At 46.3% G+C, this 21504-nt stretch overlaps 2 protein-coding genes across 3 annotated transcripts in view; one reads left to right on the forward strand and one right to left on the reverse strand.

The window, feature by feature from the left end:
* Nucleotides 1-2713, forward strand: part of slx4ip (SLX4 interacting protein) — a 34293-nt gene extending 31580 nt beyond the window's left edge. For both annotated transcript variants that reach the window (XM_079688722.1, XM_079688723.1), the window contains exon 8: nt 1-2713. In XM_079688722.1, the coding sequence (XP_079544848.1) occupies nt 1-769 (769 nt within the window). In that variant the 3' untranslated portion in view covers nt 770-2713.
* The window catches only part of jag1b (jagged canonical Notch ligand 1b), a 26233-nt gene continuing 6853 nt past the window's right edge, over nt 2125-21504 (reverse strand). The window contains exons 3-26 of the mRNA XM_079688721.1: nt 21119-21170; nt 18303-18560; nt 17723-17783; nt 15382-15512; nt 15157-15276; nt 13572-13685; nt 13370-13483; nt 13173-13286; nt 12799-12845; nt 12134-12307; nt 11577-11727; nt 10504-10668; nt 10281-10394; nt 10031-10144; nt 9732-9845; nt 9014-9130; nt 8273-8300; nt 7779-7864; nt 7086-7199; nt 6883-6992; nt 5647-5886; nt 4923-5054; nt 4531-4687; nt 2125-3959 (exon numbers count right to left, since the gene is read on the reverse strand). Coding sequence (XP_079544847.1) covers nt 3490-3959; nt 4531-4687; nt 4923-5054; nt 5647-5886; nt 6883-6992; nt 7086-7199; nt 7779-7864; nt 8273-8300; nt 9014-9130; nt 9732-9845; nt 10031-10144; nt 10281-10394; nt 10504-10668; nt 11577-11727; nt 12134-12307; nt 12799-12845; nt 13173-13286; nt 13370-13483; nt 13572-13685; nt 15157-15276; nt 15382-15512; nt 17723-17783; nt 18303-18560; nt 21119-21170 — 3297 coding nt within the window. The 3' untranslated portion in view covers nt 2125-3489. The remainder of the gene's footprint in view (nt 3960-4530; nt 4688-4922; nt 5055-5646; nt 5887-6882; nt 6993-7085; nt 7200-7778; nt 7865-8272; nt 8301-9013; nt 9131-9731; nt 9846-10030; nt 10145-10280; nt 10395-10503; nt 10669-11576; nt 11728-12133; nt 12308-12798; nt 12846-13172; nt 13287-13369; nt 13484-13571; nt 13686-15156; nt 15277-15381; nt 15513-17722; nt 17784-18302; nt 18561-21118; nt 21171-21504) is intronic.

Below are 21504 nucleotides of genomic sequence, written 5' to 3' on the forward strand. Positions count from 1 at the left end.
AGCCATACAAGCTGGTGTCCAGCGAGAGCTCCATGCTTCCACTTCGGAGGGGGAACAGCAGGTTGACCAGGGTGACTGTCCCCAAAACCAAAGAGGGGAGATTAAAGCTGGAGACTCAGAATCAAGCCCAAAAGAGACAAGCTGTGGTCAGAAGGCCCTCCCAGAGGCAGACCACATGGTGCCTTGCCCCAGTGCCTTAAATGAAGCTGAGGCTCAGATTGGGACAACTCAAGTTTGGGGCCTGACCCGGGATCAGCAGACCGGGAACAGTCCTCCAGATGGCTTAAACCCAACCGGAGCCTCTGAAATCAGTCACGAGACGAGAAAGAGCAAGAGGAGCAAGCCAAGCGACTCAGGGGAGGACCCTCACCCACAGAGGGCCAAGAGGACGTGCCTTGAAAGACCTCCAGCCACAACTCCTCACAACGAGTGCTCCACACAAACATCCAGGCATGACCTTCCTCCTCTGCTGCCGCCCCTTCCTCCTGCCGAAGCCAACGCAGAGTCCAAGGCTTTCCCAGTCTCCGGGCGCACCAAAACCACAGTGGAAGTGGAGCTGCTTACTCCAGGGAAACGGGCCCAGAGGCCCCCCCTCACAAGCAATAACACGGCACAGACAAACCAAAACAGGCTGGCCACAAGTCTGAGGGGCCTATCTGTCAAGCCTGCATCCTCGGGCTCCTCTATTAGTTCCAGATCCACACTTGCAGAGGAGGGGAATGAAAATGTGCCCAGAACCTCGAGATTACGGCGACTGAAGAGGTCCTGAGGGGGGAGGTGGGGGAGAGACGAATACAGTAAAGATGCCTGACGCCACGGAGATAGATATGATATTGTGTCAGGCTACATGTTTACCTCACATCATGTGCATTTGTACACGTGTCACATTTTCACCACAATACATATTGGTTTCACATGTGCGCACACACACACACTCACAGATCAAATGCTGAAGACATTTGTTACATGAGCATTTGAGTTAAACTTTGTCAAATACTTGAAACAGACCTTTTTCTCTCCACCCATAAGTAGTGGTGGTCAAGTAAGGCTCGCAAATGAAAGTCAAAAAAACCTTTAATTGGAGTTTAGATTTGGTTTTGTGTTAAAGATTGGGGATTTCAGACAGGCAGGAGCCATGCAGTACGTCATGGCTCTCCGTCTCGAACGCTGGCTCCTACGTGTCTGAAAACTGTCCACTTTCCCCGCTGAAGCTCTGCTGTGATGGATGGCTGTTTCCAGATTTATTTCATCACCTCATTCTCAAAAATCACTTATGTAGTTAGATTGCATTCATACACAATTTACACAGTTATTAGTTGCTAAGCACCTGAAATGTATCTCTAAATGTGAGGGTATTATGTAGCTTTTATATTGAACCAAATAAGTGTGGGTATATTAGTGGTTTTTATTTGGAAGTAGCAGGTCATCTCTGGTAATGCAGGTTACATTTTTAGCTGCTGTCAACACCCTGTAATCCTGATTTATTTGGAGTGTCCTGGAAAGACATTTTGCATTAAATAAATATGCAAACAAGTCACTTTACTGGAAGCAGCGAGAAACAACAAGATTTCTGCACGTTCTTTCCCTCCCACCCTGTGCAGGGCTGATCTGCAGGGATGTTCCTAATAAACCAGGGGGTGTAACCTGAGATGAGTTCTTTCTCAAGAGCCAAATCTGTTCTTATCAAGACAGACAACATGGTGGATTAGTGAAAGTGACCCGTCTGTTTTAACTCCTTACATGGTTTAACGTTGTTCTCTAGAGGTGTTGATAATCTCTCGCTTTAGATTTAATCCTTTTAAAAGAGATTCTGCAGAAACATTGAATCAGTTTGTCTTTACTTCACAGGCCTGCTAGTTTAAAAAGGTTTTAGTTAAGCCCGCTGCTCTAACCACACCAACAAGGGCCACATTGTGTGAGGATCATGAGGAGCTGGGGTATTTTTGTCTCCAGGATCGACCTAATGCGAGGATGACTTGCTCCAACATAATTAGCTGTAAACACATTTGGACAGAGTCTCTGATGCGTCTCCGGCAGCGGTTCCCACGGCAGCGGCATGAGAAAGCTCTCGTATGCTCCGACATGTTTGTCTTGATGCGTCACAGACAGACTCTTCACTCGCGCTCCAGAACAAAGACAACTTTAATTCTCTTTTCATACAAAATATTTAATAAATATGACTTTCAAAAATATATTGCCAGATCAACACATAATTCTCAAGTTCATAACACAAAGTCAAAAATAGAACAAAATGTTGCCATGATCTCAAAGGGTTAACAAATGAGATAAAACATGTTTGTCTTTAAGAGCCTCATTTAAAAAAAAGAAAAGAAACTAATTTGCACAGAAACAAAGCAGAGGCAGTGTATTCTACAGTGTTCCCATTGCCCCCCCGCCCCCCTCCCCTCCAAGTACTCGGTCTAGCTTTTGATATTACGCTGACTAAAGCAGATGGGAATTGTGGCGTGTCATAATGACGTGACTTGCCTATGAAATGTTTCGATGGGTTTAAACTGAAGCTGCAGAAGGACTTTTGTTCCCTTAAGTGTTTATCCATTAGTGGCAAGCAATATGTCTGCCACCATGTCCATCCCTCGCAGCAGCTGATCTGTTGTTGTCCTAACCTCATTGCCCTCAATCAAGGTCCTGGCAACAAGTAATAATGAAATGTCAAATGTGTGGAAAAACGACAATAAAAGTGTTTCAGGCCAAACGTGCCCATTCTTTGTCTTCTTTGAAATGTGGCTTTTTTTATAAAATGCGTTGAAAAATTAAGTCATTGAAAGAAATGGTAGACTTCCACAGCTATCAAAACCTTCAAACTAGACAGAACATATAAATAAAAAGGAATGATATCTTAAGGCTCTTGATTATTAAGTTAATAAATCAAATATACACAATGATTAATAAAAAAATGTACATATCTACATGTTCTAAATTGACAAATTCTTCATATTGGCAGCAACTGCTGACATTGAAACCTTCCCCTCCCTCCCCGAAAAATAAAAATAAATAATAAAGTTGATATTTTTTCTCATTTGACAGTTGCTGAAGTCTAAAAGCTGAAAAGGCACTTTCTCCAAACAGAACTAAAAATAATTCAAAAACATACTAAAAATAATTATCTCTAGCATTTAAACATGTCGGGTCGTTTTAGTCATTGTACAACAATTACACCAGGAGCCCCTAACATGTGTCCACTAAATTAAAATAACAAAAAGGGAACTGAAATGCAGAGGAGGACACTTGCAGTAGTTCTACAGTGAAATGTATACCAGTGCCTTGTGTTACCAGCCAACCAAAGCAACTGTCACTGCCAGTGTAAGCCAGCTTGTCAAAACTTAAATTAACACGGGGAATATCTGAAAATACTGTGGGGTCACGACTGACACGACAGTTTGCTAACTACACATGCCAAAGCTCCCCCGTCTCACCCACCACCGGGGTGTGAAGGCATAAGGCTTGGTTGCACAGCAACACAGCTGTCTGCTATACAATGTAGTCCATCCTGTTTATGCTGTTTGCTGTCTCCAAGTCTCTGTTGTCCTGTTTATTAGTCCAATTAGGGTTTTTGGACGTGGAGTTGGAAACCGGCGTCTTCTCGTCCCGCTCCACCAGTGTGTATGCTGGCTGTTTGGCGAAGCGGCCCTTCTGTAAGTGCCTCTCCTTGTCGTCCTCATTCCCCTCGGGATGATTTGTCCTTATTTTGGCAATGATGGAGTTCTTGTTTTCGTAGTCTTTGATGGCCACCGTGAGGCCCGAGTGCTTCTCTATAGGGTTCTTGATCTGGTTGAGCTGCTCCCTCACGTTGTTGGTCGTGTTGTCCTCGGCACTGGTGGCCGGCGGCCCGTTGTGGTTGCTCTGTTTCCGCCGGCGCCGCATGCACCACAGCAACACAGAGACCAGGACAAGGACCCAGATGACAATGAAGACGGAGCTGAGGAGGGGCACTAGGTAGTCTGAGGGAAGAGAAAGAAGACAGGTCAAAGAGATGCCCCAAATATAAAGAGTGAAAGGATTCCCAGTTAAACAATACACAAAAGGTTCTATTGTATTACAATGTCAAGCTTGCTAAATAGTTAGCATGCTTTTGCCAGTGCAACCTGACCTCTGAGCCCTGGACAAGGAAGGAGGTTGCTTCTATTTGGCTGTGGCGGCAGTCTGCTGTCACTGCGTTGATGAATGGTGGACACATGCGGGGGTCTTACTACGAGTCCAGCCAGTCGCAGTGAGCCAATCTAAAACCACGTAGCCAGGCAGCTCTGCTCTTTCCATTCTGACCAAAATATTTTTAAGCTCCCGTACAACTGCCATGAGACGGCAGGACCTGGCCGACCAACTTATGTGGGAGGATTAGGAATTACTTTTCACACGTGCATGACTTTTCTTTGGTACTAGGCATCACTGTCATTTAAGGGCCTTGGCTCTATCTCATCTGATCTTATCATTAAAAAAGAGAATGCTCCCACACACTGAGTGAAAGTCTGGGAAACTCACAGGAAACAGCAAGAGTTTGGAGGCGGTTCTTACCCGTTTTGCTGGGGCTTGGCACGCGCACTTCTATGATGGCGGCGATGATGGTGTTGTTGCTGTTGTTGTTGTTCCCGTTGCCCTTGCTAACCAGGTCGATTATCCTGTCTGTGAGCTCTTTAATAGGACTACGGTCCAACCGATGGTCCTCCATAGCCTAGAAGGGTGAAAAAGAAAGTAAGATTTCAAATCTGTGGCTTTAGGTTTATGTTCTATTTTTCATTAATTGTGTTCACCTGACACAAAACAACCCAACCTAAATCCACAAACTATCCCATTAATGCTGCTAAGAATGCACGCTGCAGGCTATAAATCAAAGGGGATTTTTCTGAGCATACATTAATAGAGGCAGGCAGGCATATGGCAGACAGGGAGTGGGAGGAGGTACTTACGATGCAGACGTGGATTTCGTTGCTGGCTGAGAATGAGGGGTCACAGGTTATGGACACAGAATGCTCCAAGGAGAAATTCTTCACCACGTACAGGCGCCTCAGCTGCTTACACACATCCTCCACGGTCAGGCTCTGGACATGGAGAAGAAGTAAAGCAAATGTTACAACACAAATGGAAACAAATACAAGAAGAGAAGAAAGAGCTCGGCCTGCACTTTTGGCAGTGGGGTCAACATGGTGGGGATCCACCTCATTTAGATTAAAGACCACAGGCTCATATGCTTGTCACTGTCTGCTGTCATGCTTGTTAGGCAGCTGGCGAGTGATGATGCTGTGTGGTGACAGAGTCGCCAGTGGTCCTGTTTAGCTCAAATCCATCTGATCCTGAAATTAATCTCGCAGTGCGGTCAGGGTTAAAAGTGAATGCCTGATTCTCAGGAACTTGGATGCAGTCAACAAAAAGAAAGGGGACAAAAAAGAAGGAAATATCCCAACATTTTTTCTTCCAGGAGCAAATTTAAATACATGGCCCGATTGTTCAGGAGTCTTAGACGAGAAATCCTTTTGCCCAGGAGGGATGGTTGAGCACTTTTGAAAACCTGATCTTTCACAGTTTGCTGCTCCCATTCATGTTATAGAGGTGGTGGTGGGGGAGGGGGCATGAAAAATGACCCCAAAACCCCTACAATTCAATCTCTCCCTCTCTGGTGCCTAGGTAACTCACTTGAGGCATGGTCTCCTTGTTGAAGGTGAAGGTGATGTTGGCGCAGCTGTTGTCCTGGTAACTGGAGCTGGGGTGGCATTCGGTGGGACGCGGGGGAGGGTTGGAGCGCCAGCACTCCCCCAGGCCAACGCAGGGCTTCACAAAGCAATGGTCCTCCCTGATGGGGACGCAGCTCCGACCAGAGGGACACCCGCCGCGACCTTTGGCCCCTATGTGGCAGGACATAGGGCCACATGACATCTGGAGAGAAACACAGGACAGGGAAACTATGTTAAGACTTTTTCCTTATATTTCAACAAATATAAGGCTATAGGGCTGATGATACTTTTTCTTTAATCCCAGCTAGTGATGTAGCTCTAGGGATCGCAAGGTCTGTAGCAGGAGCGTTGGGATATTAATAGTGTTGACGATAATTTAAAAAAATCCAGCACCTCTTTAATAATCTCAGTTTCTTTCTGTTTTTACTTTGTCTCCCTCCCCAAACAGTGTAATTCATTAGCCAAGATAAAAGACAAAATGCATAATTAGTTAAAGATGGAAAATGACAAATAGCATAATTTCCATTTTCCAATAATATCGTTGTTTAATCTGTTTACCACTGAATTAATACAAACATATCTAATATCTAAATAAATATTGAACACCAGAGATTAAATCTCAGATAGGAGTTTACGGTTGTTCCCAGTCACAGATCAAATGGCTCTGTAAAGATTAATTTCTATCCCATTCATGTCAAGGGATACGCTTCTGTAATCCGTTAAAGTGTGGTAAAACCCACACGTCACTGTGTTCCCATATCAGACTATATTTACCATGGAAGTTTGTATCTCACATCCCCAGATCGTTTTCAACCCATGATGCATTTCTCTCCTGAAGGGAGCAGTGTCAGTGAGGCGCCATTGTTAATCTGGCAGTTAAATGAGCGTGATAATGATAGCACTACTTTGGGCCTCTACTGTAAATCACCCAATCTTCACCCGGTGAGACTTTGGGAGATTCAGAGCTGGCACCTGACACCAGTATTTCCGACACTTCCATTGTGTTTCTTTCAAAACACATGGCATCATCTCTCTACAGAATGTGATATTCCCACGCCAGCTCCACCCTGTGACACAGTGTTGTTGTAGGCCCTACCTGAGATCTCTGAAGACAGAAGAGCCTGAGATACATCCACCCACGCAACCATTTATACCAAATACTTCACTTTTACATTATTTCACATAGGGAGGGACCTACCTTTGTGCACACAACTTTCCCGTTCGAACAGTGGCAGGTGTTGCAGTCTTCCTCCCATCTGAGACCATCGAGGAAGTCACGTCCATTAACAGAGCAATGTTTTTTCGTCTCTGTTAAAAATAAAAATAAATCACAGTATTAGATCTGGGAAGGTGTTTGTGATGTGTGTAATTTGTCATTTATTGTGTCGTGAAGACTTGTACCTTCATGACAGTGGGGTCCCGTCCTGTCCGGGGGACACAGGCAACGATAGCCGTTGATCTCATCCACACAGTTGGAGCCAAAGGCACAGGGAGAGGACTGGCACTCATTAATATCTGTCACAGGAGGGGAAGAGCGAGAGGTAAGAAGTGGCTCTGTTGGGAATAAAGAGAACAGCCAGACAGCGCACAAATATTAGGTTAAGCAGTCGGCATACAAATCTAATTCCTGGAGGTCATGTGTCATTTGAACAGTGCGTACACGGCAGTTAGTAAAAAAACAAGCAAACATACTTTAAATCAGTCCTTGACGGTTTTTTTTGTTGCCCCATGCAGCTTTATTAAAAAGGCGGCATCATTAGCAGGTATGCAGGAGCTGAGGGCTGGACTTAGCAGAACAAAGGGTTTGCAATGGGAAAGAATGTGGCCATCTGAAAGCCTTTAAGAGGGAAAACAATCTGTGTAATCAGTGTCAGAGAGCATGGCTGATTAGCTGTTGGCCCGCTAAGCCGGTTTCCCCCGGGGACAGCAGCAGAGCCCGGTGGAGGGACACCAAAATGGCTCTGTCTGGCCTGCAGCCCAACGCACAGATAATTGGCCGGCTAGACCTTCCATTTGGAGCGGCTGTGATGGTCCCGGGCCTGCTCTAACTTATTGGGGATCAGGGATGGGTAGGGAAGCCGGGCTAATACTTACTGATCCGGCAGTCTGGACCAGCGAAGCCTGCAGCACACTCGCAGCGGTACCAGTTATCCCCGTCCACACAGGTCCCGCTGTTGTAGCTGCAGAGAGAAAAAAGGAGGCAATGGGGCGTCAGTTTTTAATCTGGATTTGTTTTACAGACTAACATCAATCGACACTCATTTTGCATAAACACATTTCTGGGCTGGAATTTTCTCATCACTCGACTATAATGATCTCTCAAAAGGTAATTGATGCAACCAGACTTTGTCTTTGACATGTGCATGTGTTTGGGAGTGAGCTCCTGTGGTATGTGGTTATAAAAAGAGTCCTGACAGGGAGTTCCAGAAACAGAGATAGCTGATTGCTTCCCAGGAATGACAGGGAAGGGTGTATGCCAGTTTCTCAGCGAGAGAGAGAGAAAGCCTGCAGGTGAGAATCTACGACGCAGGAGGAGCTCCCGGTTTACATCTGTCTAAATCTACAGGAAATGTTTGGCTTCCACTTACCATGGGTGGGGACTGCAGTCGTTGGTATCTGAGAGAGAGAGAGAGAGAGAGAGAGAGAGAGAGAGAAAATAGGGAGGGAGAGAGAGACAGAAAGCAGTGAGTGTGTTGGTTTTTTCTCACGTGTATGATTGTTCGGCGCACATGACAGCTAAGAGCACGTCTGAGCCTGCGTGTTGGGCTGGACTCCGCAGCGCCTGATTACTCTGCCTTATTACCATCGGAGCAAACAATCCACTCTTACACTCAAAAATACATTCTAGCCCCCCCCTTTACACCACACACATTCACACCGATATTCCCTGGCCGGCTAGTTCTCCCTCCCTTACAAAAGTCGGGGGAATTGATGTTTTAGAGAACATGCGTACAAGGGCAGGGATCCCAGGGAAATGAAGGCTGTAGAACAAGCCGACATGTCACTGTTTGGACAGGAATGCAACAACGAGAGTAGGAGAGACGGGTGTGTGTTAGACGAGGAGGGGGAGGAGAGGGAGGAGAGGGGGGGAGAAACATCTGTCTCCACTTTCCAAACCCCTTTCTCCCTCCTCTTTCTCCTCTCTTGGCCGGCAGCAGCCAGAGAGAGGAGAGAGATAAAAAAGAAACAAAAAGGTACAGATCAAGAGGGGATGGGAGTTGGGTTTAACCAGATGCAGGTTTCCCTTGACTAGGTAGCAGGAGGTTTATCATCATTTAATAGCAATAACTGTCCACCTTTGTCCCATCCACACTTTAAAGAGTACTCACTCTGGGTGCACGTGGGACCCTCCCAGCCTTCCTTGCAGACGCAGGCGAACGACTCCCCAGTCACCACGCAGGTTCCTCCATTCTCACACGGGTTGGGAAGGCAACTTGAGTTTTTGGCTGAGAGAGAGAGAGAGAGAGAGAGAGAGAGAGAGAGAGAGAGAGAGAGAGAGAGAGAGAGAGAGAGAGAGAGAGAGAGAGAGAGAGAGAGAGAGAGAGAGAGAGAGAGAGAGAGAGAGAGAGAGAGAGAGAGAGAGACAAAGTTGTTTTGTCAGTTTTCCTCTTACTTTTAAAAATATGTTATCAGTGAAATCAGTGATCATGAACCTTAAGAAAACACAAATGTCTGATGTTGGTTTGGCTTTTTTTACTGTCGGGTTTTCATTTTCTCTGAGGGAATCCGCATTCCAGGACTTTGAAGTGTATTGTCTGTGCAATCAGGGAATTTTAAGCAGATGTCTGTCAGCACTCACGGGAGAGGGGAGAAATGTGCAAGCAAAAGATGGGAGGGAGTGTTGACAGAGTGTAGGGATAAAAACTGTTTGTGGACCTTGGGGATATGAGAGATCTGATTAATATTGGAGACAAGATGGAGCTTTCCCACAAAGCAGTCTTGTGTGTGTGTGTGTGATGTGTGTGTGTGTGTGTGTGTGTGTGTGTGTGTGTGTGTGTGTGTGTGTGTGTTTCTTAATATGAAAATGTAAACCGAGTGGTGACTCACCTATGTTACATGTTGTACCCTCCCACCCTGGGGAACACTTGCACTGGAACGTGTTGACCTCGTCATGGCAGGTGCCACCGTTGTTACATGTGGCTTCATCGCACTGGCTTTCACCTGAGGGGATCATTTACAACCATCGCTTTAGCTGTGCACTCACATACGTTCAGAATAAACACACACGGTATAGAAGATTGAGTAATTACATACAGCCATAAGCACATACCATGAGCCTGCACAGGCAGACTACACGGGTGTGGAGGAAAGAGCAACAAAAAAAAGAACAAAAAGAGAACTCTTACGGGAGTGGCAGGTCTTTCCCTTCCAGCCATTCTTGCATTCGCAAAAGAAATCAGTCACCAGGTCTCGACATGTCCCTCCATTATGACAGGGGTTGGTGCTGCAGTCATCGATGTCTGGTGGAGACATTGGACGGGAGTGTGATTAATGGGCGGCATTTCAAACACAATTTTTATGTTGAAGCATGGATTGCACGGTCCCATGAAGGAGGTGTGTTTGTGTGGAGGTCGCGGCACGAGCAGTACTACTCACTGATCTCACAGTGGTCGCCCTCCCAACCGTCGCCGCAGATGCACTGGTACACGCTGACTTTGTCGATGCAGGTGCCTCCGTTGCGACATGGATTACTCTCGCAGTCGTTGATGTCTGAAATAAACAAGACAAATGTGAGATTGTGAGTGTGAGGTCAATCTGATACAGCACAATCTGTGGTGCCTTGTGTTCTGCACTGTGAGTGTGTGGGGTCTGGTCTTACTCTCGTGGCAGTAGGTGCCTCTGAAGCCCTCTTGGCACTCGCAGCTGAACTGGCCCGCGGCCTGGCTCCGGCAGCGCCCGTGAGGTCCACACACATTGGATGAAATGTAGCGCTCCCCTCCCGGCGTGCTGTTAGACGCCACGGACACGGTGCAGCTGTCAATCACTGAGAAGACAAAGAGACAGTAAAACAGCTGACATTAAATGTTTGAACAGAAACTTGTTCCAAATCATAAAATAGGGTTTATGTCTTCCAAGTGATAAGAATGTATTTTATTGCTGATATTCACATGAGAGCATCCATCTGATCTGAGCCCATCATAAAAAAAAGGAGATGAGAGCCAAAAAGTGAGAAAGAAAGCAGGAGTGAGCATGAAAGAGGACGAGATTAGGAAATATCTACAAGTACAGGCCTTAAAATCCCCTGAGAAAAACTGTATCAGTGAGAATGTGAAAAAAATTAATGACGGGAGAAACAGCCATAAGCTGTTATGCTTTCATAAGCAATTCAGAGTGATCTGTTTCACTCTGCGCTGAAATCCCTTCCTTTCTCCCTGTCTGATCAGGTTAGAGGAGCGGGGTGGATTTTCTCCCCTGTAATCACTTCATTCTTGCCAAGAGCAAAGAGAATCTCACCGTCTGGTATCTGACTCCGTGGTTGGTCCACTCAATTACACACATGGACACACAAAAAAGTTGTGCACACTCAATGAGAGAAAAAAAAAAGGAGAAGTAGCCCACCAAGTCATTACCAAGAACACACACAGTGCTATCAGCCTTTTGCCAGATTTTCAAGGAACTCAGAGGAGGGGAGAATTATTGGAAAAGCTTTGCTGAGAAGATGGAGGGGGGCCACACACCAAAAAAAAAAAACTTCTCACCTAGGCCAAAAAACTTGCAATTCTTAAGACTGATGTATAGGTTTTGCGCTAATGGGAATTTTTTTGACAAATGCTGAAGACCTGGCCTTAGCCAGCATTTTACTACATCAGTTTATGCAGATCAACTTACTGAAATGTTCTGGAAGAAGACAAAGCGTGAAAAGGTTGTGGTTACTGCAGGCAGGAGACGTACCTTTACACGTGGTGGTGCGACAGTGGTCTTTGAGGTGGGAGCAGTTCTTGCCCTCGTAGTCCTCGGGGCAGGCGCAGTAGTAGTCTGTGGCCAGGTTGAAGCAGGGCGCTCCGTTCTGACACGGGTTGGGCGAGCAGTAATCGATATCCAGCTATGGCAAAAAGGTATGGAATAGAGAGTGGTGAATCTGATAGCTCACATGGTTTCTGCTACACTGAACAGAGCAAAACCCACAGCATCCTCCCTGCAGGCTGTGCCAGGAAACAACACACGCACAGTGCTTGGAGGAAGGGGAAAAACAAGGCAGAGACATAGGAGCCGTCCTCTGAGTCTGGGCTTCAGCATTGAGGAATGTATCCCGCTGTAGCCAGGAGCAGCTTCAACAAAGCACTCCCTTTTAAAAAAGGAGGATTGTGGAACAACAGCCATTTAAGAGGGTGGGGCAGGAAAACTTTACAACGAACCCAAAGATACAGCAATGCTGGCAGACAGGGAGCCGAGAAGGCTTAAGATGCTAAACGATAGCAGGTATGATAGTGGTGGGAGTTGTGTATTACCTGGCAGAGGTTTCCTGAGAAGCCTGCCAGACACAGGCACTGGAAGCCGTTGACTTCGTCCTGACAGCGGCCGCCGTTCAGACACGGCGCGCTCGCACACTCGTCGATGTCCCTCTCACAATGATCGCCGGCGAAGCCAGGGGGGCACGCGCAACGATAGCCATTAACCAAGTCCTGAGAGAGCAAGAGAGACACAAGGGTTAACCTAATGCAGGCACACACTTGATGAAGTGCTTTGACAGGGTGGGGAGTAAACAATAAGTGTTAAACCAGGGAACAAAATGAATAGCTATAGCTGAGATGGGGGGCCGCGCCAACTTTTGAGGGGACATTATCACAGCTCAGCAATTATTTCAACACATTTTCCTGGCACGGGCTCAACACAATAATGTTTATGGTAATTCTAGCCAGTGTGGTCAAGGACCTTGTGTGTCTCTCCCTTAGAAACCCCTCTGAACCCACTCCCCTCAGATTTGATTTCATAGAGGAATTCCACAACAATTCCACTGTCGGTTTTGGAGAGTACCGTTTACAGCAGCTATTTATGCAACCGCTGTAAATGTCCCCGGTTTTTGACAAAGAAACGAAATAAAGCAAACAAACAAGCTGGCAAACGAAGTAGCGATGCCAGATAAAGCTAATAATGCTTTTGACCCGACACGTACCTTGCAAGTTCCCCCATTCTGGCACTGGTCCTTGCAGTCGTTAATGTCTGCACGGGAAAACAAATATGAGGATTAATACTGGACAGCTTGAGAAAATTGTCTGTCTTTGAAAACAAGTCTCCCATGCTTTGAAAACATTGTCAGTGCGAGAGAGAGTTGAATAGTGGTGTGCAGAATCCATGCAACACAGAGTATTGAGCAATCCTGCCTGCTGCCAAGTGAAACTGGTCCTGGGATTGTCCCCACAGCATGCACACACAGGGCTTATAACATTATAGCAGACTAATTTACACTGCAGGAAAAGGCCACACTCCACAGACTAAATCATTAAATAAATAAAAAAGGACAGATGCATCCGACAGCCTTCAACTCACTGGTGTCGCAGTTCTGCCCCGTCCAACCAGGGACGCACTCGCAGAAGTATCCACCAATCAGGTTGCGGCACGAGTTGGCATTGACACAGGGCTTGCTTTCGCATTCGTTGGCATCTACAGAGGGAGAGAAGGGGTTAGTGGAATTTGCATGTGCAGTTGACAGGTGTGGCGTGGTGGAAGGAGGGAAAGAGGCTCACCTATCAGACACGTCTTCCCCGACCACTGTGAAGGACAGTGACACTTGAAACCGTTCACTTGATCCTGGCACGTTCCCGCGTGATTGCAGGGGTTTGGAGAGCAGTCGTCAACATCTAAAAAGAGGAAGTCACTTGTGGTTATTCAACGTGATTTTACGAGGGTACTGGCATTTAATGGCTGCAGGTTTGAGTGGAATCTTACTGGTGGTGCAGGAGGGGCCGCTCCAGCCTGGTGCACACTGACATTCGTAGCCTTGACTGGTTTCTGAACAGCTCCCGCCGTTAGAGCATGGATTGGATAGACAGGCATGTTCCGCTAGAAAGAGAAACATTTTGAAATCACTCCTGTCAATATAAAAATATAAAATCCACTATTTGATATGTGTGTGATTTTATCCTTTTTGGCCGATAAGCTGACATTTAAATTGATGTTCTTCTGATGTTGTAGCTGCCATGACATTAATTCACTCCGACATCATATGGTGTACTATATTCAAAAGAAAAAGAAATCAGAGGCAAAAATCCATTCAGCTTCTGACTCTCATTTCTGGAAAATTGCACGCCTCTGCTCGCTGTCAGCAGAAAACACCCAGGGGTCGACTTCCCTCACCCATCACCTAACTCCTTGCCTTCCCCCCTGGCCCAAAAGCGCGCTCAAAATCCCCCCCCATCTCACCCTCATTACCCGTCGGGCAGAACACACCACCAGGAAATCATCTTTCATGCTAAGTTGACCCGACCAACACACCGTGACTTCCCTCTGACTCCCCGCCATTCTTCTTCTGAGAAGGGGCACAAGATGAGAGAGTGGCGGGAGGGGGCGCGGGAGAGAGGGGGGAGGAGAATCCGCCCCTGGAGTTTCTCCTTTATGGAAGAGTTAAGGATGAGTGGCTCCCAAATGAATAAAAAATGAATGATTCACTCTGAGAATAACTAGGCAGTTGGAGGTGATCAGTGGTATGCCGTGGGGAGGGGTGAGGATGCGGCCCTGCACCCGGGGGCCTCTATGTTACAATAGGCTGACGTATCCCCTGCTCTGAGGACCTCCTGTTACGAAGGGCACGGTTTCCTGACATCTCCGCAGTTAAGCTGTCAGCACCCCGCGAGGCTCAGATTTAATGAGGAAAAACCATCATCTCCATGGTAAGTGTTTGCAGCAGCTGAACCTTAGCACCACACCCATCTGTCTGGAGGGCCTGAGGAGCGGAGGGATGACCGGCCCCTGAAGATCAAACCGGTGGATTACCTGACTTGGGGGCCACTCATGCTGGAGTGGAAACAAGATTATTGCCGAGTTACCACCTCCTCTGATTACAAACTCAAGGCACCTCTGACCTTTTGTCTGCAAGCTAAGAAAGCCCAGAACCTACCCACTTACTCTAACTGCAAGCATAAGGATGAGACCCCATGAGATTCGATCCTCTATTTAAACTTGGGTTGCACAAGTATATCGTTTAATAAGCAACACCGAAATAAGGGGGTTTAGGTGAATCTTGGAGTCTATATTTTGGCAAAAAACTGATAAACAAAGAAAAATCTAAGCAGCGGAGGACAGGACATTCTGACTTCTAGCCTTTGAGTTCCTTGGTTCCTAAATGTCCCACAATGCAACTTTGGAGCATCTTTTTATCAGATTCTCCATGATGACATTGTTGTCGTAATTCTCCTAAAAGAGCTCTCTATCTCTCTCTCATTTGAGAGACAAGTAAACGGGGTGAGTTTTCTAGTCTCTTAAAAAGCTAATTCCAAAGCTTGCTAGCAATAAAAAGACTCAAATTGACACTCACCTCTCTCACAGTTTGCCCCAGAGTAGCCTTCAGCACAGGTACACTGGTACTTGTCAGGCCCTGTGTTGATACACGTCCCTCCATTCATGCATGGCTGGTGAGTGCCACAATAGTTCAGATCTGAAAAGGGAGAGGTTACCACACCTTTAGTTTGTTTTTACACAACACGGGCTGCTCTTACGGTGACCTGCAACTGAAATTATAGGGAATAATAAGGGAATTAACCTTTATCGCAAAGGTGGCCGCCCCAGTTGGTGTCGCACAGGCACTGCCACGGCTCTACACAGGTGCCGTGTACACAGCCGGGGTGGGGGATGCACTTGTCACAGTACTGGCCCTGCCAGCCATACAGACACCTGCAATACAGAGTCATTTCATTAGCCTCAGAAGTCTGATATTAAGTAAAACAAAAAAACATAAGCACATACAGACACACACGCCAGAAGAAAAAACATGCAGAACATTCAGGAAAATTCACAACAATCACAGTGAGGTCAAATAATCTCTTATGGTGTCTGGAAATATGAATAGCTTATTGTTCTGTTTATTTAAAATGACTCAAAGCAATACAGTAATAATCTGCATTTAATGAACACCACAATAGTGGATGCAACATGGCGCTGCACAAATGAAACAAACAAAGGGCCACTATGCTTGCCCTCACAACAACTGTGCTGTGTCTTAAAAGACCACAAATAAATCCCAAGTAGCAGGGTGTTTATGCAACAGCTTTTAAACAATACTTGGGGACAAGAAAACAGAAGAGCATTTATAATTTTACCAAACAGAAAGAAAGAAAACAAAAAACACTAAATTACAGTTCCAATGGGACCTGTAGCACAGCTAACATTAGCATGCGGCCAGACGCTCCCTTTAACAACACCCTGCCTGTGGCTTGGCAGTAGAGACAGAGAGGAGTGTTCGGCTGCTGCTGCTGCTGCTGCTCATCCTGGTTCCCATGAGTCAGGAGTCAGGCTCGTGCCCCAAGGCCGAGGAGGGGAGCTCAGCCTTCTGACCACTGAAATGTCCAGGTCCATAATTACACTGATAACGCTGCCCTTTTCTTCCTGGGCTCCATAATTAAGAAGGCAATCCAGCCTGACTGATAAGTGTCTTTTTTTAAAAGGTGGCGAGGTGGCGATACAGTTGCTGCTTTGGAGCCTGGCGACAGGAAACCTTGTCCCTCTGGGGGGAGGGGCGCGCTGATTAGCCAGAGAAACGGACGGACTGTAAAAATAAACGCGGTGGTTAAGTAAACCTCAGCCTGTGATTAAAGAGGCTATTCTTAAAAGTGTGCTAATCTTCTTCATGAGAAGCAGAGCAGGATTCCCCAGAAGGATACCAAATCATTTACAGTTATTACGCAGACAAAATACTGGGGAGTGACATTACATTGTCTCGCTCTGCTGACGCATATAACTGTTTTAACTCCTGACATGAAAACAGAGTGTTGTTGCTGTGCAGTTAATGATTTTTAAGCCATGAATCTTAGTCCACAGGTGCACTGTTATTACTGTGATAGAAATATTCAAATCTGAGGTATCAATAAATACACCACCAGACTAAATTAAGTTCCCATGGAGCGTAATTAGCTGTGGCACCACTGACATCAACTTAGCGACAAGGTGACTGCCCTCGCCTGCAGCTCATGTTGTTGTGTTCAGCTTTTGTTTAACGCTGTGCAGCAGCGTAACGATGGGAAACTGCTCACTGACTACAACAGTAGAAGAGCTTGCTTGGAGACTTTTTTGGCACGCGGAATATAAACAGAGTTAAACCCAGAGCTTTAAATATAGCCACACCTGTGCAGAGACTAAAGCAATTCAACTCTCTTGTTCTGCCGGTGGCCACACAAGCATTTACAAGAAACCTGATGATGTCAAAAGCTTGGGAAAAACAACATCACTGCTCGCACAATGCGATCAAACCTGATTGTCCTTGTGCTTGATTAAGTGCCAAATCAGACAACTAAGAAATCAGTGCCTGAACTGTGGGAAGAGTTAGGGCAGAGCAGGGCCTCCGCCAGGATGAGATACAACTGCACACAATGCTCCAGCTCTGATATCCATCTGCGCCGGGTTTTTCCTCTGGCTGTGTGCATAAACAGCATTAGGAAAGCCATTAGCTACACAAACAATACACTTTAACGCTCATCCGAACGTTACATGCGATTTGCCTGATAACACTCGCCTCATTAGAGGGAAACACATTACATTTCCAACATGGAGACTTGGCAGTTGAGCCTCTCCCTTTTCTCTGACTGGCAGCTCCGGTCCAAAGCTCCACGAGAGATTTACAAGCAGCTCAGCCAGCATCTCTGTTAAAGCCCTGGTACTGATAGTCTCTTGGCTAGAAAACAGAGCACGTACAGGGAAAGATCCATGCCATGACTGAACTGGTGGTTGGACACAATCCCTACACATCGGATTGATCCACACCACAGGCCTCTGGCAGCAGCCTCCGTAAGAAGTCAAATCAACCGTGTTTGACATTTTATACAGTACATAAGCAATAAATCCTTGATAACAGACTAATAAAATCATACAAAACGGCCTTGGTCACTTACTTGCATCCACCTGGCTCCTTACATGATCCATGTTCAGTGCTGCAGCCTTGTCGACATATAGCTAGAGGAGGAAGAAGAAGGAAAGAAAAGTACTGCCTGGTAACTAGGTTCAAATTTAGCTCCATTTTAAAGCACATGTAAATTATAGCAGTAAATGATTTAATTACTACCCTCTATCACATTTCAACATGAGAGAACACATATTACTGTCGACAAACAACGAGGCATGCTCTGCCATGTAACACAGTAAAATATTTATTGAGGAATAGACTGCAGTCCAAGCTGATTTCCTAGGGATAGAAGTTTATTCCTGGTCATACGGGCAATGAAAAGCTTTATTTGATTGGAAGAGAAATTATGTGAGGGTTCAGAAACAAAGGCTTCCATTCAATGCAAACCACACAGCAGACAGTGTATCGGCATGATTCACAGATTACAGTCTGGCTGATAGTTTAAGAAGACCCATTCAGAGTCATAAATACCAATCTGACTGTCTCAAGCTGCTGGTCTGATCAGCATTTCCATTTTGAAGTGATGTCACCCACCCATCTCATCATGCTGACATTTCATCACTTCTTACCTGTGTTGCAGTCAAGTCCGGACCAGCCTTCCAGACATGTCTTGTTTCCATTGTAGTCGCATGTGTAATGCCCGAAGAACTCATCCCTCGGCCGACAGAACTTGTTGCAGCCGAAGCCGTAGTAGTGCTCGTCACAGCTGACCCGGATCTGGTACTCAAACTGGGCCACACGGTCGTTGTGAGTCAGCTTTTGCCAATGCGGGCTGGGGTTGATCATGCCTGAATGAGAGGCTTTCTCTATCAACTTCCCATCTGCACCTAAAACATCCATTGAGACATGATTAGCATAACATCATTAAATGCTTTCCTCAGCTATGTTAATGGTCATCAAATGTTTGAGCCAGGGACAGGATAGTGGAATGCAGCATTCTACTTTATGCATTTGGGAGTTGCAATGTTATGCGTGATCTTACAGTGGGAAGTGGGAACCCAAAAATTCGGACACAAATTGCAGAAGATCTCCGAGATAGCAGATTATATGTAATTAAACCAACTATGTGTGCTGGAGAGGAAGAAAAGTACAAGGAGGAAACACAGAAAAAAGGGAAAGGCTGCCTGTAATGAGCACTCTTAACTGCTTTTTTCTCACGCTCCCTCTCCAACTCTCCCTGGTTGGGTTTCTGATTCTCAGGTTTACAGCTTGAGGATATTACTGTTCTCAAATGCTGTCCTCTGCATCGCCTCAGGCTAAGACAGAACCACAGCCGCCATAAATTACAGCGCGAGGACACCGATGCCACAGTCACTGCTGGGACGCCTGCCAGAGTGCCATCAGCACTTTTTCCTCCCCATCACATTCATTCGTGTACTCAACAGCAGTCAAAAAGGACTTGAGTCAACTCTTTTTTACACTCTTAAAACTTCAAACAGGGAGCAAAGGCCCAGGTTATGTTGTGATTGTGCAACAACCAAAGGCGACTTAAAAACACACAGACCTGACCCAGAAAGAGACTTATTTTCCTGTCAAACATGAGGAGGTCACGGCCCTGTCAAACGGGCAAGGGCTGACCTGCGAGCACACACACACACACACACACACACACACACACACACACACACACACACACACACACACACACACACACACACACACACACACACACACACACACACACACACACACACACACACACACACACACACACACACACACACACACACACACACACACACACACACACACACACACACACACACACACACACACACACACACACACACACACACACACACACACACACACACACACACACACACACACACACACACACACACACACACACACACACAAAAATCTTCCATCTGGGAGAGAATGAAAAATATGTCAAAGCCGTTATTTACTGCCCTCACATGAGCAGAGGTGGCTGACCGCCGGGTGAGTCGCTTCTCTGTAGTATGATGCAATGCAGTGCGGGACGCTTCGCTGTCATTTATTTACTGTGCTGTGTATCAGGGGCTTGGGGGCATACTGGAATCACATTGCCCAGTAACATTTCACAGTGGTCTGGAATCCAGAGCTCAGCTGTGAGGCATTTCTCTACCGACTGCTGACCTGTAGTGTCAGGAGTCACACATCCTTACTACCTGCTGCCTGGCTCGGAGCTAAACATAAATCAGACGCTCTTTATAACGCTTAGAGCGGTCGTGTTTGAGCATCATATTAAATTTAATATCGAGAAAATCTAATGGTTTAAGCTGTAAAAAGGGGACTTATTTTATCACACACTGGATATAAAGTCATATTCAAGTAATCTGGACGAAAAGGGAAACAAAGAAAAATGTACATAACTTTAAAACTTAAATGAAACTATTAACTGTGTTTATGAATCAGTCTGCATTCAAACATCAGTTAGGATGGTCACAAAATATGAAGCTATCGGAGCTGCGAGCTATCCCAGTGGAGCTCAGAGGGGCTTAACCAGCATTGACTGTGTACATTCAGGGGGCTTTTCACACCAATGCCCTAATAGCTCTCTGGGGAGCGGCAAATACAGCAGAAAAGACCGAAACCTTGTTGACCTCGAACGGACCTGCATAAACAAGCATGGGAGAGGGCCCTCCCTCCGCTGGGATCACTGCGCTGTCGCCAATCTGACCGCTAACCAGCAGGAATCCCAGCACAGTTAACGACAGAAAACCAAACCCGCCATCCAGAATTTGGATTCAGCATGTTAACACCACGTCAGTTCATGGGAAGAACACCCACGGTGTTCGAGTACTACACTGTAAAGTCTTCCGCTGTGAGCTCAGCGTGCAACCCAGGTAAAGTGACTTTTTCAGGATAACTGAGGCCTTGCCCCCCCGCCATGCATTGTGACTGTAGGCTACTCCCAGCGCCGTGCTGGGCGGCCGGATGAACTCTGTGTTTCACGCCTCAGTGACAGTGAGACTGTGACCCCGACCCTGGCTGGCAGCACCTGCCATCAGTCATCGGCCAAATGAAAACATTTTCATATGGGGTTAGCGTGGCCCCCTCTGTTCTCCTCTACCTCGCCACACTTGCTTCTCTCTGTCTGCACCCCCGCCTCACTACCCCCGGTTTGCCCGGTCCCCGCTTCTTCTTCCTCTTCCCCCTCGCTTCCCTGTCCTGCTCTCCCGCCTTACAGGCAGCTGTCAACACACTGTCCTAACACAGACACACACGCACACCCAGTGGACCATGTGGAAGAGGCCAGGGGGTTCAGGAAGAATAAACTTCCTTCTCCGACCTTCAACACACGACTCCTCCCAGACGTTGCTATGAGGTTAGCGGGGGGAAGACAGAAAAAAAAGAGGGGAAGGCAAGATGGAGATGCCAGACAAGGACAAATACTCACCACCGGTTTCATTTTTGAAGTCCAAGGCTTCCACTATCAAAGTGTAGGACCTCTGGAAGACAAAAGGGAGAAACAATGAGTGTTAGCCAAGAGCAGGATCATAAAGCAATCATTGTATTATGAATGAGTATAAACATTCCCCTTTAAAGATAAAGTGATAATTATGTCAGACGGGTATTGTGAAGAGAGCCACAGAACAGTGTAGAGCCTTTACCACCAATTTACTTTTCCAAGTTTCTAACAACCTCACCAGCCTTGCTAATGAATCTTACTTCTCCCTCTCATTGCAACAGGACCCAGGACAGAAGCAAACGACTAACTATTAGCTTATCACAATGGTCCTGTTGATCTGATTAAGAGAGGATAAGCTGGCGGTGGTGCAGAGG

Source organism: Notothenia rossii, assembly GCF_949606895.1.
Source record: "Notothenia rossii genome assembly, chromosome: 6".
NCBI classification, from domain to species: domain Eukaryota; kingdom Metazoa; phylum Chordata; class Actinopteri; order Perciformes; family Nototheniidae; genus Notothenia; species Notothenia rossii.